Genomic DNA, 19626 nt, shown 5'->3' with positions numbered 1-19626 from the left:
GAACTATAATGAGGGTGGGCTGTGGGGACCATAGTGTCCAGCTGGTGGATCCCAAACACATCTTTTTAGGAGAGATATTCTGTAATATCAGCTCCTCTGATGAGAACATATTTCCTGTTCTGTTGGTTGTTTAATGCTCAGAAATGTGGACTTTGAGAATTGTTTTAGTGAGTCCTAGACAGGCCGTTCCACATATCAACATTTAGAAAACATTCATAGAGCTGCAACTCATGAACTGGCCAACACTCAACCTAGTATTGAAGAAGTGCTTTGTTTGTTCATGGATGCTTCATATTATAATGTTGTAACTGAATAGAGGTGGATCCTACTTCTGGGATGACGTGGAAGTTAAACAGGCGTGTTATTGAAGTAGTTCATGTTTTAACATTCAGACCCTTAAGCATGGCTGTGAAAGGTATTTAAACAGACCTTCAGTATGAGATGCAACGAGGGAGAAGACACTTGTGGTGAGTCCTCTTTGTCTCTTGGTGGAGGTTTTAGAGAACAGAAATAACTCTGATCTGATCTGTGGGTTAGAAAACTGGTAACAACTGAAGTGTCTTGTTGTAATGGGGTTGAACGGTGTGGCATTTCCAGGTGATATTCCAGTTGTAGAGTTCTGAGAGTCAGTGAATCCTGAGCCATGCGTCCTGTTGTGGTGACTGCCGTCCTTCTTCTGGTGGTGCTGATGTCCATGTCAGCCTCTGCAGCATGTAAGAACCAAACTGTCACTAAATCACTTTCTACACAGACACCAGGAACACTAAACTAACAGCACTTTTTTTCTGTGAAACAGGGAATCCTGGAGAAATGTGTCGGACCAAATATCCGGCCAATTATTGTAGAAAGGATCTCGGTCCAGGCTGGTTCCAGTTCGGACCAAACCGCTGTGTGAAGGCGATCCTTACACCACATTTGTTTTATGGAGATGCGAGGGTAATAAAAACAAACACACACCAGACTACAGACAGTACATTTGACCTCTTCCTGTTCACACAGTCTCATCACTTCATTAGAAGAAGTGAGGAAAGAGGAGGAAGCTGTATTTATGGAAAGGAGAAGTCCATTTACTCTCAAGTGTAATCAAAGTGTTTTAATAAAGCAGGTTCAGCTATGGAGGGCCATTTACCCAGAGCAAAAATTGGCAAATGAATTCAATAATTTTGGTGATCTTATTGGTAATTTCTCACATTAAAAACTTGAATTCAAACATTTAAATTCAAATGTAAAACTGCAATAGAAAATTAAATTTGGAGAAGATTTGAAGACAAAATTAATCATAAAGCATTGTCATATTCATAATTTTATTTTATGTGGGTCCTTGTGTAGCTTCATGCTGCTCACTGGCGTTATTGAAGGAGGGTGTGTCTTATTGAAGGTAGGCGTGTCTTATTGAAGGTAGGCGTGTCTTATTGAAGGTAGGCGTGTCTTATTGAAGGAGGGTGTGTCTTATTGAAGGTAGGCGTGTCTTATTGAAGGTCGACGTGTCTTCTTGAACGTAGGCGTGTCTTATTGAAGGTAGACGTGTCTTATTGGAGGTGGACGTGTCTTATTGAAGGTAGACGTGTCTTCTTGAACGTAGGCGTGTCTTATTGAAGGTAGGCGTGTCTTATTGAAGGTAGACGTGTCTTATTGAAGGTGGACGTGTCTTATTGAAGGTAGACGTGTCTTCTTGAACGTAGGCGTGTCTTATTGAAGGTAGACGTGTCTTATTGAAGGTAGACGTGTCTTATTGAAGGTAGGCGTGTCTTATTGAAGGTAGACGTGTCTTATTGAAGGTAGGCCTGTCTTATTGAAGGTAGACGTGTCTTATTGAACGTAGGCGTGTCTTATTGAAGGTAGACGTGTCTTCTTGAACGTAGGCGTGTCTTATTGAAGGTAGACGTGTCTTCTTGAACGTAGGCGTGTCTTATTGAAGGTAGACGTGTCTTCTTGAACGTAGGCGTGTCTTATTGAAGGTGGACGTGTCTTATTGAAGGTGGACGTGTCTTATTGAAGGTAGACGTGTCTTATTGAAGGTAGGCGTGTCTTATTGAAGGTGGACGTGTCTTATTGAAGGTAGGCGTGTCTTATTGAAGGTGGACGTGTCTTATTGAAGGTAGACGTGTCTTCTTGAACGTAGGCGTGTCTTATTGAAGGTAGACGTGTCTTCTTGAACGTAGACATGTCTTTCTATTATGTTAGTGATAGAGGGTGACATTTTTTTAATGGGTTTTAACATTGAAGGGAGACTTTTCCTTCACAGGACAAGACACACATGTCCCAGGAACATGTGGACCAAAGAACAAGTTCATTTCTCCCTTATTTATATTTTGAATAATGTTTTATTGATGATTCCCTAATTTTTCACCCGATTTTGAGTCTTTTTTTAGGATCCCCTATGATACCTGTTTATTGTTTTATGAGAAGCTACATAGGGTTAAATACAAGAAGAGTACTTTAACTTCCCTTGTATTGTTGTATTATAATATATTTTGATGAGAAGTATATTATATCGGGTAAAGTATATCCGACGTTAGTGATGGTGTTACTGTTTGTAACGTAGTGTTCTAGGGTTCAGGGTGTATTCTCCTCAGAGCAGAAGGGAACTGAACAGCCTTCATGACTTCAGGTCAGGAGAAGAAAGTTCAAATCAGGGAATTAGGATGAAGAATAATCCTCATTATCTCTTTTGATTACAGAAACACTGTCGGACCTTCACAAATGGAGCGCTGGTATCAATCCACAGCTTTAAAGAACTGGAACAACTGGAATGTGCCATGTACAGGGCTACAACTGGAAAAGATCATTACTGGATCGGACTGTATTGGGTAAGAAGTGAAATGTTTCTGTTCAGTTTGTGCCTCTAATGTGTTTACAATGAAATCACAGAGGTAAACACGTGTTATTGAATGATGTTACTAAGATTGTCCTCTTCTATGCTGTGCTCTGCTGGGGGGGGGGAGGAGGGGGGAGGGGGGACATTACTGCGGATGATACAAACAGGATCAATAAGATGATCAGAAAGACTCAGTGATTGGCCTTCCCCCGACTCACTAGAGGTCACTTTGGAAAAGGGATCAAGGGCCAAGTTAAAAATTATTGTTTCTCTTTAGTTGTGGTTTTTAGATTTATATTTTGCATCTTTCTGATGTCGGTCATGTATCTTGTTCCATATGGCATTTTCTGGTGTTTGTTCTTTGTAATGTGTCTCTTGTCTGCTGTGCACTGTGCACCTTGTCTGTTGTTGTCTGTGTGTCTGTTTGACTGTTTAACTTTGGTGACAAAAGAGTTCCCCCACTGTGGATTAATACAAGTGTTCTATCTATCTATCTACTCTCACTAATCGTCCATCAAATACATTCACCAAAAGGCCTCAGAAGCACATAGAAACATCCTACTGAGCTGAATACTACTTAGTGTGTACTTCTACCTCAGAGTACCATGTTGTAGTACTGCATTAACCTGCTGACACATGTTGATGTTATGTTGCAGATTCAGATTTGACTCAAACAATGCAATAATTCAATTTGATGCATAATAACTATATAAATAGTTGTCTGCAGTGTTATAGATATCTCTCACTGCACTGTTGTATTATTATGATGTTTCATCCATTTTATAATAACTAATATACTAGCTTACAACAGTGATAACCAAAACCCGTCACCCAGAATACCTCTGAGATGTAGTAAAAAGAACAATATTTAGTTGGAATGCTTCAGCATTGAAGCATTCCAACTATTGTTATTCTCTTCTTTATTAAACTTATTCAACTTCCGCTTCTTCTGTACATATTTTGAACCTCTTAAACGTCTTCATATATTCAGCTACAGAAACCGTTCAACTATTAAAATATTCAGCTACTTAAGGACACTCCGGCTAAATATCTTCATATTCTTAACTATTCCAATTTTAGAATTATTAAGCTTTTTATGAAAATGAAAATGAATGGGATCGGATGGAGAATATCCTGAAATCATCTTCAACTTTCAAAGCTTACACATTCTGCATACGTTCAGCTAAAGACAACATTTAAATTTAAACTTAAAATGTCGACAAAACCTTCAGCTATTATTCTATCATTTCAGATTTTTTATATCTTTTATACTTTTTGATCTGTCAGCGTTTTCGTTTTATGCTTTTTTCCGACCTTTTCTGGCTTTAACATGGGTGTGTATTGCGCAGCTCAGAGTGGTGATGTCACAGCTTGAGTCCTGAGAGATTTCCAGATTTCGTAAAAAAGGTATTTGCTTTTTGCCAACGTCAAAAATCTTGCCTTACTTCGTAACATTGGGTCGATTTGAATCCAACAGATTCCGACGTGTTTAAATCTGACTATATGTGAGAGGAAGTCAACCTCCTCTTCCATTCCCTCCCATGTTAAATATCATTTAAAAAATGTCTCCCACAGACAATCGTACCTGATTTTGAAATCGCTCTTAGAGACACATGTTTTACATTAAAGACCCACCAGTCACAGAATCTGTTCATCAAGTCGTCCTTACTCTCAATATCTGCTATCGAAGCAAAAGGAGCTTTTAGAGACTCAGTTTTTAGATAGTTTGATAGGTGTTCACCAGCATTAACTCCTTGTTAATCTCTACAGAACCGTAGTCCCTTTGAAGTCATCACTATGGCAACCTTCACGTCACACACAGGTGTTTTCATTAGTGCAGTTTGATAGACACAGAGAGACAGAGAGACAGAGAGAGGGAAGACACACCCACACACACATGAACTCTCTACCTCTCTCTCTCTACCTCTCTCTACACATCTCTCTCACTCTCTCTCTCTCTCTATACCCCTCTCTCTACCTCTCTCTCTCCCTCTAATTTTTTTTCTTTCTTTCTTTCTCTCTCTTCAGTTTCACTCTTTCCCGCTCTCTTTCTCTACCTCTCTCGTTCAACTTATATATCTTATTCTATTTCTTCTGTACATATTTTTAATCTCTTCTCCTCCTTCATATATTCAGCTACAGAAACCGTTCAGCTATTAAAACGTTCAGCTCCTTAAGGACACGATGGCAATGACCTTTTCATATTTCTGACTTTTCCAATGTTTTAATTATTAAGCTTTTTATGAAAATTAAAATGAATGGGATCAATTCTTCAAATCCTCTTCAACTTCAAAAGCTTACAGGTTCTTCATACGTTCAGCTAGAGACACCTTTTAAACGTTCAAATGTTGACAAAACCTTCAGCTACTATTATATAATTTAATATGTTTATATTCAGCTATATTCAGCTATCTTTTCAAATATTTTAGCTTTAAGCTTCAGCTTTTAGCATTCCAATGCATTTTCAGCAGGAAACGCAATTTCTAGTTATGTCTGAGATCTAGTGGAGTAGAAAAGTACAAATCACATGGCATGAAATACAAAGAAAACATAATGTAATACTGTATTAGCAGCAGGCTTGTGCTGGTCTTGTGCGGTCTTGTGCGGTCTTGTGCGGTCTGTGAAAAACACAGACCGCATGAATGTTAGTGCAGTCGTCATGCTCAGGTCATCATTCTTTGTTTGTTTCTTTTCAGAATGGCAACAGCTATGCTTGGGATGATGGGTCTAAATTTGACTACTCCAATTGGGCTCGGGGTCAACCCGACAGTCATTGGCTTAAACCAGAGGGTTGCATTGAGATGAACTACGGGGGTAAGTAAACTAAAGACTCAGGAGGAGAGGTTATAACTTCATAGAGATGAACGTAGACTTCTGAACCTCAAGAAAAGACACTTTCATGACCCCTGGTGGATGATTATTAACCATCCACCATAAGCCCCGTTAAGCCCCAAGGCATTTTTTAGGATTTAGCTCGAAATAGCATACCCAAACTAAAAAGGGTGTATCTCTGCAACCACAAGGGCTATTTAAATAATTCGGGTGTTATAATAAAGGCAACCCTTGTGAGCTTTTGGTCAGATGTGTAAATATTAGTATATTTGTTGCTGGCTAAGAGTATAAAAGACGCGTTGTATCTGAACCCTGAACCCAGAGATCATTGATTATTACATTTTGATGGAGCGCTTCTTTTTCAACCGGTGCAGCTTTTCCAGCCTTCAGGGCACTCGTTCAGCGGTCCAAGAAACACACCACCAACTACATGCATGTAAATCATCTCACGTGACGCTACTCAGATAACCAAATATGTATTCTGATCAACTTCCTACTCAAGTGAGATTCACACACACAGGAGAGTCTGAGAATAATACGTGAGTCAGAGAAGTTATTTCACATGTCGTTCTCGTAAAAGAGGAAAGTGGTCAGAGACCAGAGTCTTGAACCAAGAATGGACTCTTCTGTCTTCATTCTTCCAATGGACAGTTCAAAACCAGAATGTCTCATATGTTCAGAGACCGAGATGATTATTAAAAGCAGCAATGTGAAGCTCCACTACGAGACAAAGCACAGAACCTTTGATCAAACGTACCCACTCACATCTGAGATGAAGTACAGGAAATAAACCTGAGAGCTCAATATGATCAGAATGCTAACATTCATTTACTGTCCAATAATGATGTAAACAGAGAGGACTAGAGCTGAAACAAGTGGTTTAATAACCACAGATGAAGTCCCTTTTTAGATTATGAGATCAATATAACAAGTTTTCAGTGAATTCAGGCAATTCAGCGGAATTCAGTACTTTATGTACTTTATTTTAAGAGTCACGTTTTTCAAAATCATTCTGTTCTTTCACTCTTTCTTTCATTCATAAATACATCCCATATTTTACTTGAAACGAGATAACTTTTATTTTATGATTCATCTAATTCAATTTGAAAACTAACTATCAATATTGTTGAGATATTATTTAATTGAACTTCATTTGATTTGACAGTCAGTTGTTGACTTCATACAGACGTTAACACAACTGTTTCACACAATACATGAATATATTCAGAGTCCTGGGTTTCCTCAACATGAAGAGAGGGTTTAAGTGAAGGACGAGGCATATCAGGAGCATACATTATTATAGTATAATGCAGTAAGTACACACATTCATAGCAAGTTCACACTGTGTAAAGACAACATGACAATAAGACACTTCAGTACCACAAACCCTGAAATCTCATTAATCACATGACTGTCCTGTTTTCTGTTTTACAGGCTGGGGACTCTGGAACGATGAGCACTGTTATAGGAGGAGGCCCTTTGTGTGTCAAGCGAAACTCTAGTAGTTCAGAGTGAGACTCTAGTAGTTCAGAGTGAGACTCTAGTAGTTCAGAGTGAGACTCTAGTAGTTCAGAGTGAGACTCTAGTAGTTCAGAGTGAACATGAAGAGCTGCTGTTGGACTCGTCTTCATCAACTGTAACCACTGCAAGCTTTCACATTTACTGCAATAAATATGAGATTTTGTGATGTATACAGGAGCCCTGTGTCTGTGCATCTTTTTAGATTGCTTCATGTTAATAACCTCATTTTGGTAGTTTCAGGTTATTTTAATTGTTCAAGTTCTATTTTTGGAAACCGATGGGATAATCTGACTTGAAATGATGGTTTGAGATATTTCATACTGTACAGTTTTATCTCTAAAAATATTCATATGAAACCATCTCAAAAGGAAATGTTGGGATTGAAGTGGTCACAACTCATAGACATGAAAAAGCTAAATTCTCCCCATCATTTTAAGATTGTAAAGACTTGATTATGTAATCTCTTTGGCACTCTGCACACTGTCAGTCTGTGAGGGAAACGATTCATTATGTAGAAAACACACCAATTTCAACCTAGGGTTTCTGAATCATTTCTGAATGTTCTGCATGAATGAGACCTAAAATGTCATCAGAACAACATCACGTCTTAAAACTAGATGGAGAGGAAACAAATATATATTTTTAAAGTAATTTGTATTCATTGAATTATTTATTTATTTAACACGTCTTGGTTGGGAACAGAATGTGGACCTATCAGTTCATTTGAAGAGATAATTGGATTCAGGTGTTTCATGACATGGATGACAAGCAGGTGTGAGTTGAAAAGGTCCTCTTCCTCTGACAGAATATAACCCTGGTCTTCCATATCAAAGTCTGGTCTTCTCCACTTGTGGAAGTGTCTCATGCCTCGGAGCATTTTGTGGAGATCACACGAAAAGCTGTTGATGGTCACCAGTACTGAAAAGGCTCCCAAACCCTTTGTGTAAAGTGTAGTCCTCACCTATTGAAGAAATGTGGTCAAAAGGTCCTGGGAGCTGGTGTGGGGAATAAGGTCCAGAGTCCAAAATGAGTTAAAATAAAAAATAATTTAATTGGAGATGATAGCAGACAGTTTATGCAGTCCCGATCGGGCTCCCTCCTTCCTCAGCGAACTCTACCGACCACACGTCCGTTTAGCTGGCGTCACAGGAGAGAGGGGGCCGCTTCCTCTCGCGTACATTAGTTTCTACCTCAGCCACAGAGCTTTAGGCCCTTCCATTGGTTAGTATCACCTATCATATCACCTCTGTCACAATCTCTTTGTTCATTGGGCCCGCAGCTTCAGGGGCGGAGCTCTTCTTCTTCTTCTTCTTCTTCTTCTTCTTCTTCTTCTTCTTCTTCTTCTTCTTCTTCTTCTTCTTCTTCTTCTCGTTCATATGCATACAATTACTTATCCATAATAATATTCTTTATTAATTACCATATCTGTTGTGCATTGTAATGTACACATAAACAATTTATTTCTTACATGTGCAAGTCTAAATTTGACCAACTCTACAGGGTCAACAGGTCTGTAGACGATGCTGTTAACATGGCCCTCCACCACATCCTCCAGCATCTGGACTCCCCAGGAACCTACGCCAGGATCCTGTTCGTGGACTTCAGCTCTGCCTTCAACACCATCACCTGTCTCTGCTGCAGGACAAGCTCTCCCAGCTGCAGGTGTCAGACTCCACCTGCAGCTGGATCACAGACTTCCTGGCTGACAGGAAGCAGCACGTGAAGCTGGGGAAACACGTCTCAGGCTCTCGGTCCATCAGCACCGGTTCCCCCCAAGGCTGCGTTCTTTCCCCGCTGCTCTTCTCCCTGTACACCAACAGCTGCACCTCCAGTCACCAGTCCGTCAAGCTCCTGAAGTTCATGGATGACACCACCCTCATCGGACTCATCTCTGGTGGGGACGAGTCCGCCTACAGGTGGAAGACTGACCACCTGGTGACCTGGTGCAGCCAGAACAACCTGGAGCTCAACGCTCTGAAGACAGTGGAGATGGTTATGGACTTCAGAAAGAATGCTGCCCCACCTGCCCCTCTCATCCTATGTGACTCCCCCGTCAACGCTGTGGAGTCCTTCCGCTTCCTGGGCTCCATCATTTCCCAGGACCTCAAAAGGCCCAGCAGAGGATGTTCTTCCTGAGGCAGCTGAGGAAATTCAACCTGCCAAAGAAAATGATGGTGCAGTTCTACACTGCCATCGTTGAGTCCATCCTCTGCTCCTCCATCACCGTCTGGCACGCTGCAGCCACTGCCAAGGACAAGGCCAGGCTGCAGCGCATCATCCGCTCTGCGGAGAGGGTGATTGGCTGCAATTTGCCATCCCTCCAGGTCCTGTCCACTTCCAGGACACTGAAGCGGGCAAGAAAGATCGCAGCTGACCCCTCTCACCCTGGACACAACCTGTTTGTGTCCCTCCCCTCTGGCAGGAGGTTGAGGTCCATCAGGACTAAGACCTCACGCCACACTAACAGTTTCTTCCCGTCGGCAGTCGGGCTCATCAATAGAGCCCGGGTTCCCCACTGACTGACTATCACAGGACTATTCTCGGACCATTCTTTCGGACCATTTACTTTTATTTGTATTCCTTTCTCTCCTCCTACCGGTCACTCCACTGCACAATTCATATTTAAACACTCATGCCACATACACTTAACTTTAACTTTAACTTAAACACACGCGTCACTTTAACATACACTTACATAAATGTTATCTGTTGTCTTAGCACTTTATCCTTATCTGATTTAGACATCATTGCACTGTTGCTGTCGCTGATTGTTGTTTGTCTCGTCTAATGTCTAATGTATGCACCTTCCGCCTAACTAAATTCTTCGTTTGTGCAAACATTCCTGGCAATAAACGGTTTCTGATTCTGATTCTCAACTTTTAAAACACTAAAACTGTTAGGCAGATGGTGGCTTGGTAATAAATGGAAGAAATCCAACAGCCTTGTAACTCTCTGTAGGAGTGGATTTACAACAAAAATCACGCCAAGAGCAAGACAGTTGATCCTCCAGGAGGTCACAAAGACCCCCAGGGTAACTTTAAGAGTCTGCAGGCCTCTCTTGGATAATGTGATGTCAAGTGTTTCACTGAGGAAAGTTCATGGAATAAGTTCAATGGAACACATTTCACTTTATTTGATGTGTTCAGCAGTCTGACGAAGCATTATATTGATATCAAGTGTTCTGTGACTAGATGACGTGCTGCTGACACTTTAACATGAACGAAGGAGATCCAATCTCTCTGTCACCAAACAGGAAAACAATTGTTGATGTGTGCACTGCTGCCACCTGGTGGTGGGTAGTTTCATCCTGTGCACTTGTCAAATACTTGTAGAATTGTGCTCTTTCTTTCTCATTTGAATTGAGTTCAGCAGCCCAAACTGTATTGAATCAGGAGAGTTACAGGAACTATTTTATAGTTGTTTTCTATCCAAGAAGTTACAAAATGTATAACATATCAAATCAAATCTTTAGATTGTATTTACTTATTTCCTATTATTTTTATGGGCACGAGTATGAAGTATGAACCAACGCCACATACCAAGTATTTACTGCCCATGCTGGTTTGTGATCTCTGTCCATAGACAGGCCTTTAAAACACAGGAACCAAAAACAAGAAATACAAGCTCTTTTTCTAAATACTTGTGGATGAAATCATGTATTCCCTGCACAGAGAAGAAGCACCGTTACAGAGAATCCCTGTGAGTCTGTTGCACTGAAGAGTGACATCTCACATTTATACACAGAGATCAAAGGTAAGGGTTTCCAAAGGAGCACGCTGTTTCAGGTGGATGCTCGAACAAAAGACTAGACCACCTGTGGTTTTAAAATATCTTCTTCCTTAATTTATGACCTGTCCACAGAAGTGATTGATTACTTGAGAACAGCTACGGGAATGGTATAACATTTGCATTTGACAGCTGCAGGAAGAAGATGACTTGCATTAAAAGTGTGTTGAAAAAAAACGACAACTAAGAATATCAAATTTCCATTACAGGCGTTTCTGTCGTAGCACATTTTAATCTCCAGAGGATGAAGTGCAGACAGATGCAAAGATTACGTCCTCAACTGTGCATCTACTCAGCACCCACAAGGTGGCGCTCCAACACCACATAGGTCAGTCACACGGCTCCTTTGACACAACTGTGTGAGTATTTTCAATATTTATTCAGTAGGTAGTCATTTGTGCTTGTGTAAACAAATGTCTATTCCATAAGCAGGTATTTAAAAGTGAAACATACAAATCAACTCACATCTCAAATCAAATTCCCTCAATATTTGATCAGCTGTCTATATTTGGGCAGCTGTTGAGCTCACCGCAGCTTTTTGAAATGGTCATCGTTGTTTGTAGAAATCCAAGATGACATCAAATAGCAATTAAAAAAAAGACTTAGTTTTGTTTTTATTTGATCATTTCTGGTTGAATGTTGGTGTGCAGAAGGCAGGATAAGAGGCTGACCTCTATGTGCACATTACCACTTATCTTCAAAGCCAAAGCTCGTTCCTTTCTAGTGGAAGACACAAGGCAAATATGTACAAACATCCATCGGCCTTTAAATTGTATCCATTGACGGTCTTCTCAATGGACGCAGATTCAGCTTTTGACCGGCTTAAAGGGGATATATCTATTTACATGTTTTCAATGAATTGGGTTTGGTTCTAATTATATTTTCCAGATTAAACTTGTTGACACATCACCCAAATTGTCTGGGGTCACTAAAAGTTAGCAATCACAGTATTCATATCTGTGAATGGGGGTCAGGGATGCCCAATCAGTCCACTGTTACTTGCTATCGATCAATAAGTGGAAGTAGTATATGAGTGGCGCCTTTGCGCGTGCATGTTTTCATATTCATGATCCGTCATGTTGATTGTCAGCGTGTCCAGCGGCTATTTTTACTGTGGGCATGTTCACCAGCCATTTTGAGAGGTGTGGTGGGGGCGTGCCAGTAAGGTGGTTTGATTAAATAGGTATACAGGTCTGTTAGGCTTTGTTAATTATTTCACTTCTCGACCATTTTTATCTACCGGGACTGCTGTTGATGCAGTTACTGCTGTTGATGCAGTTACTGCTGTTGATGCTACTGCTGTTGATGCAGTTACTGCTGTTGATGCAGTTACTGCTGTTGATGCAGTTACTGCTGTTGATGCAGTTACTGCTGTTGGTGCAGTTACTGCTGTTGGTGCAGTTACTGCTGTTGGTGCAGTTACTGCTGTTGATGCTGTTACTGCTGTTGATGCAGTTACTGCTGTTGGTGCTGCTGCTGTTGATGCAGTTACTGCTGTTGGTGCAGTTACTGCTGTTGATGCAGTTACTGCTGTTGGTGCTGCTGCTGTTGATGCAGTTACTGCTGTTGATGCAGTTACTGCTGTTGGTGCAGTTACTGCTGTTGGTGCTGCTGCTGTTGATGCAGTTACTGCTGTTGGTGCAGTTACTGCTGTTGGTGCTGCTGCTGTTGATGCAGTTACTGCTGTTGATGCAGTTACTGCTGTTGATGCTACTGCTGTTGATGCAGTTACTGCTGTTGATGCAGTTACTGCTGTTGATGCAGTTACTGCTGTTGATGCAGTTACTGCTGTTGGTGCAGTTACTGCTGTTGGTGCAGTTACTGCTGTTGATGCTGTTACTGCTGTTGATGCAGTTACTGCTGTTGGTGCTGCTGCTGTTGATGCAGTTACTGCTGTTGGTGCAGTTACTGCTGTTGATGCAGTTACTGCTGTTGGTGCTGCTGCTGTTGATGCAGTTACTGCTGTTGATGCAGTTACTGCTGTTGGTGCAGTTACTGCTGTTGGTGCTGCTGCTGTTGATGCAGTTACTGCTGTTGGTGCAGTTACTGCTGTTGGTGCTGCTGCTGTTGATGCAGTTACTGCTGTTGGTGCAGTTACTGCTGTTGATGCAGTTACTGCTGTTGATGCAGTTACTGCTGTTGGTGCTGCTGCTGTTGATGCAGTTACTGCTGTTGGTGCAGTTACTGCTGTTGATGCTGCTGCTGTTGATGCTGCTGCTGTTGATGCAGTTACTGCTGTTGATGCAGTTACTGCTGTTGATGCTGCTGCTGTTGATGCTGCTGCTGTTGATGCAGTTACTGCTGTTGATGCTGCTGCTGTTGATTCAGTTACTGCTGTTGATGCAGTTACTGCTGTTGATGCTGCTGCTGTTGATGCAGTTACTGCTGTTGATGCAGTTACTGCTGTTGGTGCAGTTACTGCTGTTGATGCAGTTACTGCTGTTGGTGCAGTTACTGCTGTTGATGCAGTTACTGCTGTTGATGCAGTTACTGCTGTTGGTGCAGTTACTGCTGTTGGTGCAGTTACTGCTGTTGGTGCAGTTACTGCTGTTGATGCAGTTACTGCTGTTGATGCTGCTGCTGTTGATGCTGTTACTGCTGTTGGTACAGTTACTGCTGTTGGTGCAGTTACTGCTGTTGATGCAGTTACTGCTGTTGGTGCAGTTACTGCTGTTGGTGCAGTTACTGCTGTTGGTGCAGTTACTGCTGTTGGTGCAGTTACTGCTGTTGATGCTGCTGCTGTTGATGCTGCTGCTGTTGATGCTGCTGCTGTTGATGCAGTTACTGCTGTTGATGCTGCTGCTGTTGATGCTGCTGCTGTTGATGCAGTTACTGCTGTTGGTGCAGTTACTGCTGTTGATGCAGTTGCTGCTGTTGGTACAGTTGCTGCTGTTGGTACAGTTGCCGCTGTTGCTGCTGCTGCTGTTGATGCTGTTACTGCTGTTGGTACAGTTACTGCTGTTGGTGCAGTTACTGCTGTTGATGCAGTTACTGCTGTTGATGCAGTTACTGCTGTTGGTGCAGTTACTGCTGTTGATGCAGTTACTGCTGTTGATGCAGTTACTGCTGTTGGTGCAGTTACTGCTGTTGATGCAGTTACTGCTGTTGATGCAGTTACTGCTGTTGATGCAGTTACTGCTGTTGGTGCAGTTACTGCTGTTGATGCAGTTACTGCTGTTGATGCAGTTACTGCTGTTGGTGCAGTTACTGCTGTTGATGCAGTTACTGCTGTTGATGCAGTTACTGCTGTTGGTGCTGCTGCTGTTGATGCAGTTACTGCTGTTGGTGCAGTTACTGCTGTTGATGCTGCTGCTGTTGATGCTGCTGCTGTTGATGCAGTTACTGCTGTTGATGCAGTTACTGCTGTTGATGCTGCTGCTGTTGATGCTGCTGCTGTTGATGCAGTTACTGCTGTTGATGCTGCTGCTGTTGATTCAGTTACTGCTGTTGATGCAGTTACTGCTGTTGATGCTGCTGCTGTTGATGCAGTTACTGCTGTTGATGCAGTTACTGCTGTTGGTGCAGTTACTGCTGTTGATGCAGTTACTGCTGTTGGTGCAGTTACTGCTGTTGATGCAGTTACTGCTGTTGATGCAGTTACTGCTGTTGGTGCAGTTACTGCTGTTGGTGCAGTTACTGCTGTTGATGCTGCTGCTGTTGATGCTGTTACTGCTGTTGGTACAGTTACTGCTGTTGGTGCAGTTACTGCTGTTGATGCAGTTACTGCTGTTGGTGCAGTTACTGCTGTTGGTGCAGTTACTGCTGTTGGTGCAGTTACTGCTGTTGATGCTGCTGCTGTTGATGCTGCTGCTGTTGATGCAGTTACTGCTGTTGATGCTGCTGCTGTTGATGCTGCTGCTGTTGATGCAGTTACTGCTGTTGGTGCAGTTACTGCTGTTGATGCAGTTGCTGCTGTTGGTACAGTTGCTGCTGTTGGTACAGTTGCCGCTGTTGCTGCTGCTGCTGTTGATGCTGTTACTGCTGTTGGTACAGTTACTGCTGTTGGTGCAGTTACTGCTGTTGGTACAGTTACTGCTGTTGGTGCAGTTACTGCTGTTGATGCAGTTACTGCTGTTGGTGCAGTTACTGCTGTTGGTGCAGTTACTGCTGTTGGTGCAGTTACTGCTGTTGATGCTGCTGCTGTTGATGCTGCTGCTGTTGATGCTGCTGCTGTTGATGCAGTTACTGCTGTTGATGCTGCTGCTGTTGATGCTGCTGCTGTTGATGCAGTTACTGCTGTTGGTGCAGTTACTGCTGTTGATGCAGTTGCTGCTGTTGGTACAGTTGCTGCTGTTGGTACAGTTGCCGCTGTTGCTGCTGCTGCTGTTGATGCAGTTGCTGCTGTTGGTACAGTTACTGCTGTTGGTACAGTTGCTGCTGTTGGTACAGTTGCTGCTGTTGCTGCTGCTGCTGTTGATGCAGTTGCTGCTGTTGGTACAGTTACTGCTGTTGGTACAGTTACTGCTGTTGGTACAGTTACTGCTGTTGGTACAGTTGGAGCTGTTGGTGCAGTTACTGCTGTTGGTGCAGTTGGAGCTCACTTGGATTCAAAGCAAGATGCAGTCTTCCTGTTATCTGGATAGGACCCTCCGGCCGTGTTATAGGTATGTCGGCAGACAGTATATCTAACGATACAGCTGTGGATGCGCCCCAACCCAAGAAACGCAAGACTGAGGGTCTCACTACTTGTAGTCAGCTTGATTGATGAACATACGTTTATTCCTTCCTCCTTTATTCTCAATCCATATGTCCCAAAATCAACGTAAGAGCTATGGAACACATCAAATAAAAATGAGCTCTTATGAGTATGAAAAGTTAGCTATCATTAGCACCTTATTACATACATGCAGTTACACATAGACAGGTTAACTAAAACAAAGTCACAAAACAAATAATAAAACACAATAAAACACAAAGTACCTTGTTCCCGTTCCAGCGAGGTGCTTGGCCGTTCCTACATTGTCTTTTCTACACGTTACCTTCATTATACACCGTCATTTTGACCTGCTTCTAAAACGGAGTCAAGCTACTAAATTGACATATACTTCCGATCTCGCCGGAAGTCCTTCAAAATAAAAGGACCCAAAACATACAAAGACACTTCCAAAATAAAAGCTTGCAGAGAATAATCACCCTATCAAAAGAACCTCTTCAGGGTCAGTTACACTACTGAGAAGACCCCTGTCTTAGAGATAGAACTCAGGGGCTTAAATAGGAAAAGACTGGAAACAATTTCGAGCCGTTGTCTGTTTGGATCTTGATCAGTGTGGTTTTCGAGGGGTCGCTTTATACGGCTCAGTAAGCAGCTATTTAATAGTAAAACATATCAAATAACTCAAATCTCAAATAAAATTCCCTCAATGTATGTATCAGCTGTCTATATTTGGATGGCTGTGGACCTCACCACAGCTTTGGAAATGTTCATCATTGTTTGTAGGAATCCAAGATTTCATCAAATAGAGAGAAAACACGTTTTCATTTGTGCACTGCTGCCACCTGGTGGTGGGTAGTTTCATCCTACACACTTGGCAAATACTTGTTGAATTGTGCTCCTTATGTCTCCTTTAAATTGAGTTCAGCAGCCCAAACTGTATTAAATCAGGAGAGTTACAGGAACTCTTTTATAGTTGTTTTCTATCCAAGCAGTTACAAAATGTATAAACATATCAAATCAAATATTTAGATTTCATTGACTTATTTCCTGTTATTTTCATGAACCAACGCCACATACTAAGTATTACTGCCCATGCTGGTTTGTGATCTCTGCCCATAGACAGGCATTTAAAACACAGGAACTAAAAACAATACATACATACTACAATGATTATTGTAGTATGATTTACAGGTTGAGTGTTGGCCAGTTCATGAATTGCAGCTCAATGAATGTTTTCTAAATGTTGATTTGTGGAACGGCCTGTATTGGACGAAGACAGGATCAAGCAAAGTTAGTAGTGTGCATTAGTGTAATTAATTAATTACAGGTGGGATATGGGGTGAGAGGCGATTAGGGTCGAGGAATGAAGAAATGAGATGGGGGGGTCAAGGAGTGAAGAAATTAAGTGGGGTCAAGGGATTAAGGGATGAAGGGTAAGGTATGGGGTTGAAGGATGAAGGGTAGAGGAGCAGTGATGGACCGCTGACGTCCGGTCGGGCCTGTGAGAGTGGGGACTCATGCTTCATGAAGTCGGGTGTGAGTCGACATTTCCCGAAATTGTCAGGGTTGAAATGGATGTACGTGAGGTATGCGGCGGAAGACCGGCAGACCGAGAAACCCCGATGATGTGATCGTGGTTTACTGAAGGCCGTGGACCTCATATGACAGGGGTCGGAGGCTGGTGCCCTAGGGCTGAAATGTCTTGCACGAGGAACAAGGTGGTCAAGTTTTGTGACGTAGGATGGGAGGCTCGAATGCTGAACTGGTGCTCAGCTGAAACCCAAGTGGGCTCCACGTGAACTGTGTTATGTCGAGACGATGGGACCAGTGTTCCCTCTAAGCTGTGTGCGTGCACGGCCGCGCAGGCCAGTCGAAGTGGCCGCGTAATAGATTTTTCAGACCGCGCACATTTTTCTGTCCGCACAAACGATTTTTTTTCAGGGGTTAAAAATCTTTTTTGCGCCAGTGTTTGTGAGATAGGAGTGAGCCATCTCCACAATAATAAGATCTTTGATGTGACGTGTCGAGTCTTCTTGGCCAATCAGCGTCCCGTTTCTCGACATGCGCTCTCTGTACCTCTGCTAGCGCTCTGCCTCCGTTAGCACCCCCCACCCCGCTGTCCTCCTCCGGGCGCCAGGAGTGAAGCTCGCCCAGAGCGCCACATGAGCTCGGGCCGGCGCTGTTTAGGCTCCTCCTGGCGGGCCCTGCTCCAGCAGCTATAGGCTACCATGGCGAAAAGAAAGCAGAGCAGGCGCCCCAGAAAAAGGTCTGCCTAACATTCAACATGAGGGGCTAGATGAAATAGTCCAAACTGACACAGGTAGGATGAAACTTTCAGACATATTTAAATATGAAGTTATTAAATTGTTTATATAGGCTACCTTTAGGAAAAAATGACACCATGTCAATTTAATAGGCCTATAATTATTGTTAAGCACTGCATTAGCATTTTTCTTTCAATGAAGTTCCACTTTAATGTTGTACCTGCTGAGAAATGACTAAACACCTTTGATACTTTTATTTGTTATATATATCATTATCAGTCATAACCAGTGAACCAGTCATAACCTCCCCTTATTGAAGTTCAACAAAGATCCTTTAAGTTCAACTAAACTGACTGGTAAAACACCATCATTAAAATGTTCCCAAAGTCCAGCCATTATAAAGGACATTAAATAAATATCAACCTTGTATACATGCTGTCATCTCTTTGAGTCCCCTATGGCTGACCAGGCTTGTGGTCATTTTCGGCAGGTCCCGTGGTTGCGAATGGCTCACAGTGCTGAAATGTGCGCTCAGAAAAAAATGTTTTTGCTCAGTGCTGAAAAAAATTAGAGGGAACATTGGATGGGACCGTCCTGCGTTCAGGATGTCTTCGACGAAGCTGTTGTCTGAATAGATTGCGAAGGTCTTGGAGCGTTCGTGCCCCCCGAAGAATGGTGGAGGGGGCTGCGTCTGTGATATCACCTCAAATGGTGAACGGCATATGACTGAGAAAGATCAGAGTCAGTCCAGGTGAGCTGACATGCTGACTCCACCCACCTGCAAGGAGAGGGCAAGGAGTTCAGGGGAGCTGTTAATGTTTAAAATTGTTGAACCGGTATTATTAAGTTCTTCCTCAGGGTGTTTGAGAGCTGCTGAAGACAAGCACAGTTTAAAAAGGTGTCTCTCTGTTTGCTGTGAAAGCCCTTCAGGGTGAGGAGGATACCTTCATTGAACTCATTTATTGATGAGGGCCAGAAGAAAGATTAACAACGAAGACCACGCCGCGAACTCCACATATCCGAGCAAACAAAAGGAAACAGTTTTCTCATCCTTGTTGGCCCACCCGCCTTCGAAACACAGCAGCACCTCGCCTCCGACTACTTATTAGAATAGACGCTTGATCAGTTTCCAAATGCTTTATTTGCATTACTAACAGGGCTCCAGTTGTACAGGATCTTATCTCTCATGAAAGTAGTTTTCTGCAGGTCTCCTCCTCACCCTGAAGCGCTTTCACAGCAAACAGAGGAGATGTCCTTTTTTGAACTTGTGCTTGTCTTCAACAGCCTGAGGACTACATGTTCAGCAGCTCCTCTGAACCTAACGAGAGCTAACGGAGATAGCTGACTACAGCTATGAACGGTGGGTCATCAACTGTTGTCTCTATCACCGTTAACTTTATTTCAGTGAACTCATCCTGACTTGTATTAATGTATTGTACAGAGTGGATTCAAAGCTGCGAGGGTCCAGAGGACAACATGCAGCTGCAGCAGCCTCCAGTCCGTCTGCCTGCCAACACATCACCTAGCAGGCCTCAAAGCCAGCCACAGCTCATCACCCCCACCATATAATAATACATTTGGTAGATAAGACCTTTGGTAAACCAATTTCCATCACCAAAACCGATATACCACATGAGTAAAGTTATGTTTTCACAACAAATATGAAACATTTCTAAAATCAAGATTCAATTTTTCAGCTTTAGTCATATTTTCTCTTTACACTTGTGCTTTGGGACAATGGTGCCTCATTA

At 42.5% G+C, this 19626-nt stretch overlaps 1 protein-coding gene across 1 annotated transcript; it reads left to right on the top strand.

Moving 5' to 3' along the window:
* Positions 1 to 428: 428 nt before the first annotated feature.
* On the top strand, positions 429 to 7348 carry LOC306747911 (C-type Lectin CRL-like). The gene is made up of 6 exons (XM_079231013.1): positions 429 to 467; positions 598 to 713; positions 797 to 936; positions 2682 to 2810; positions 5515 to 5632; positions 7085 to 7348. Exons 2-6 carry the CDS (start codon positions 644 to 646, stop codon positions 7150 to 7152), a joined length of 525 nt encoding a protein of 174 aa, XP_079087139.1. The 5' UTR covers positions 429 to 467; positions 598 to 643; the 3' UTR covers positions 7153 to 7348.
* The last annotated feature ends 12278 nt before the right edge of the window (positions 7349 to 19626 follow it).

This window comes from Taurulus bubalis (genome assembly GCF_910589615.1).
Source record: "Taurulus bubalis genome assembly, chromosome: 15".
Classification (NCBI taxonomy): Eukaryota; Metazoa; Chordata; class Actinopteri; order Perciformes; family Cottidae; genus Taurulus; species Taurulus bubalis.
The sequence above is the reverse complement of the archived record's forward strand: the minus strand, read 5'-3'. Positions and strand labels throughout refer to the sequence as shown.